This window comes from Penaeus chinensis, chromosome 29, assembly GCF_019202785.1.
Source record: "Penaeus chinensis breed Huanghai No. 1 chromosome 29, ASM1920278v2, whole genome shotgun sequence".
NCBI lineage: Eukaryota > Metazoa > Arthropoda > Malacostraca > Decapoda > Penaeidae > Penaeus > Penaeus chinensis.
Genome location: NC_061847.1, coordinates 6712073 through 6714572, shown reverse-complemented (window position 1 = coordinate 6714572; position 2500 = coordinate 6712073). Strand labels below are relative to the sequence as shown.

At 38.4% G+C, this 2500-nt stretch overlaps 1 protein-coding gene across 1 annotated transcript in view; it reads right to left on the bottom strand.

The window, feature by feature from the left end:
• LOC125040307 (complement decay-accelerating factor transmembrane isoform-like) overlaps positions 1 to 2500 on the bottom strand; it is a 33781-nt gene that overhangs the window by 1114 nt on the left and 30167 nt on the right. The window contains exon 3 of the mRNA XM_047634861.1: positions 1548 to 1680. Coding sequence (XP_047490817.1) covers positions 1548 to 1680 — 133 coding nt within the window. The remainder of the gene's footprint in view (positions 1 to 1547; positions 1681 to 2500) is intronic.

The following is a 2500-nucleotide window of genomic DNA, read 5'->3' as shown; positions in this document are numbered from 1 at the left end:
GTCGTTTTCCTATATACAATAAAAAAAGAAGAAGAAAAAAGATTTTAAAGAGGGGGGAGGGGGGGGGGGGAGAGAAGGTAGTTATTCGCTCAAGGTGGAAAAATTTAAGTCGAAACAGCCATAAGTTACCTTGAACTGGCATTTATGATAAGGGCTAAACACGGAACAATCCAATGGGCAGTGGATGGGGGTCTCAGCGTGGGTCCTTCGAGTTACTTTTATTTTATTTATTTTTTTCGATTTTGTTCCGATTTATTTATTTTCTTCGAGTAAGCAGGGTTTATTATTATTATTATTATTATTTTTTTTTTTTTTTTTATCTGTAATTGTTAACAAACTTTATCTTCCTCGCATAAACGTTCTAGGAAAGTGATCTAAACGACCACGTGTTGTGGAATGAAGTTCGAAATTTCGGTTCTATTTATAAAAACGGTTGGTGATGGTCGGGTTCTGACTGTGAGAAATGAATTGCAATGACTTCATCGGTTTATCTTGCAAGAGCTGCCCAGGAACCTCATTAATGCATAAACATGTGATCAACAACTGTATCTTTTCTCTTTTCTCTGTTCTTTACGTTGGTATTTTTGTGTGTATAATGTGTTAAGAAGAGAGAGGGGGGGAGGGGAGGAGGGGGAGAGGGGGGGGAGGAGAAGGAGAGGTAGAGGGGGGAGGGGGAGAGGGTAGGGGGATGGGGGGGGACCTGGAGTCGAAGAGGGAGAGGGGGAGAGGGAGGGGGAAGGAGTGGGAGTGGGAGAGGGAGAGGAAAAGGGAGATATAGATACATAGATAGATATAGATAGAGACAGATGTAGAATGACTGAGATATAGATAGAGAGAGAGAGGGGGAGAAGCAGAAGGCGAAGAAGAGGAAGAGGAAAAGAAGACGGAGGAGGAGGAGAGGATGGAGAGAGAGAGGAGAGAGTGAGTGAGAGAGAGAGAGAGAGAGAGAGAGAGAGAGAGAGAGAGAGAGAGAGAGAGAGAGAGAGAGAGAGAAAGAGAAAGGGAGAGAGATAGAGAGAGAGAGAGAGGAGCGAGTAAACGGGAGGAAGGAGAAGATAAAGAAAGAGATAAAGAGTAAAAGAGAGAGAGAGAGAGAGAGAGAGAGAGAGAGAGGAGAGAGAGAGAGAGAGAGAGAGAGAGAGAGAGAGAGAGAGAGAGAGGGAGCAAGTAAAAGGGAGGAAGAAGATAAAGAAAGATATAAAAAGTAAGAGAGAGAGATAGATAGATAGAGAGAAAGAGAGAGAGAGAGAGAGAGAGAGATAGAGATAGAGATAGAGATAGAGATAGAGATAGAGATAGAGATAGAGATAGAGATAGAGAAAGAGAGAGAGAGAGAGAGAGAGGAGCGAGTAAAAGGGAGGAAGGAGAAGATAAAGAAAGAGATAAAGTGTAAAAGAGAGAGAGAGCGAGAGAGAGAGAGAAAAAAAGAGAAAGAGAAAGAGAAAGAAAGACATCCATAACCACACACAGACACAGAAGCCAAGACATACCCAAACACAACAGAAAGACAGCGACCGACCAAACCGACAGACACGGCGATTTCTCACCTGGTGGGCCTCCTTTCGCGCTGCCTGCCTCTCCTGGAACCTGGTCCTCGCTGTCTCCTACGGCCTGGTCGAGGAGGGGCGGTTGTGGGCGTGGCGGTCGTGGGCGTGTCGGTTGTAGGCGTGGCGTCGGGGTCTGCAAGAAGTCAAGTGTCAAGAGGCGTGACACTCAAAAGCAGAGGGTAAAGCGTGCTTGCTTTGAGACATTTAGAAGTATATTATCAATGGGTCCATAATTCTGTTTTTTTTTCACAATAATAATTATAATGACGATGGTTATAATGATTGTGATGATAGTAGTAACTAGTAGGAACTATAATGCTATTGATAATAATGGTAATAACAACAAAAACAATGATAATAATAATAATGATAATGATAGCTATAATCATAATAATAGTAATAAAAACATTAACTATAGCAACGATAATAATAATGATGAGGATAACAATAATAATAATAAGGATGATGATGATAATGATAATAACAATAACGTGAACAACAACAACAACAACAATACAATAATAATAATAATCATAATAATAATAATAATAATAATAATAACAATAATGATAATCATAATAATAATGATGATGATGATAATAATAATAACAATAATAATAATAATAATAATAATCATAATAATAATGATAGTAAATCAGTAACAACAATGATAATAACAATGATAATAATCATAATAATAATAATATCAATATGTACCTGTACATCTATATATCGGACAATTTTCCTATGTCTATATATATATATTGATCACACACACTAACTTTAATACCATTAAACAAAATAGTAAGAGAGAAAAAAAATCTATGTCTGTCCAAGATTCCGTCACTGATCTGAGCTGCAGCACTACTATTGCAAAGGCAAAATGAAGCCTATAAACGCAAATACACTGAGTCTTTCAAGCTATGGACCGAAAGAAAAAATAAATGAAATTA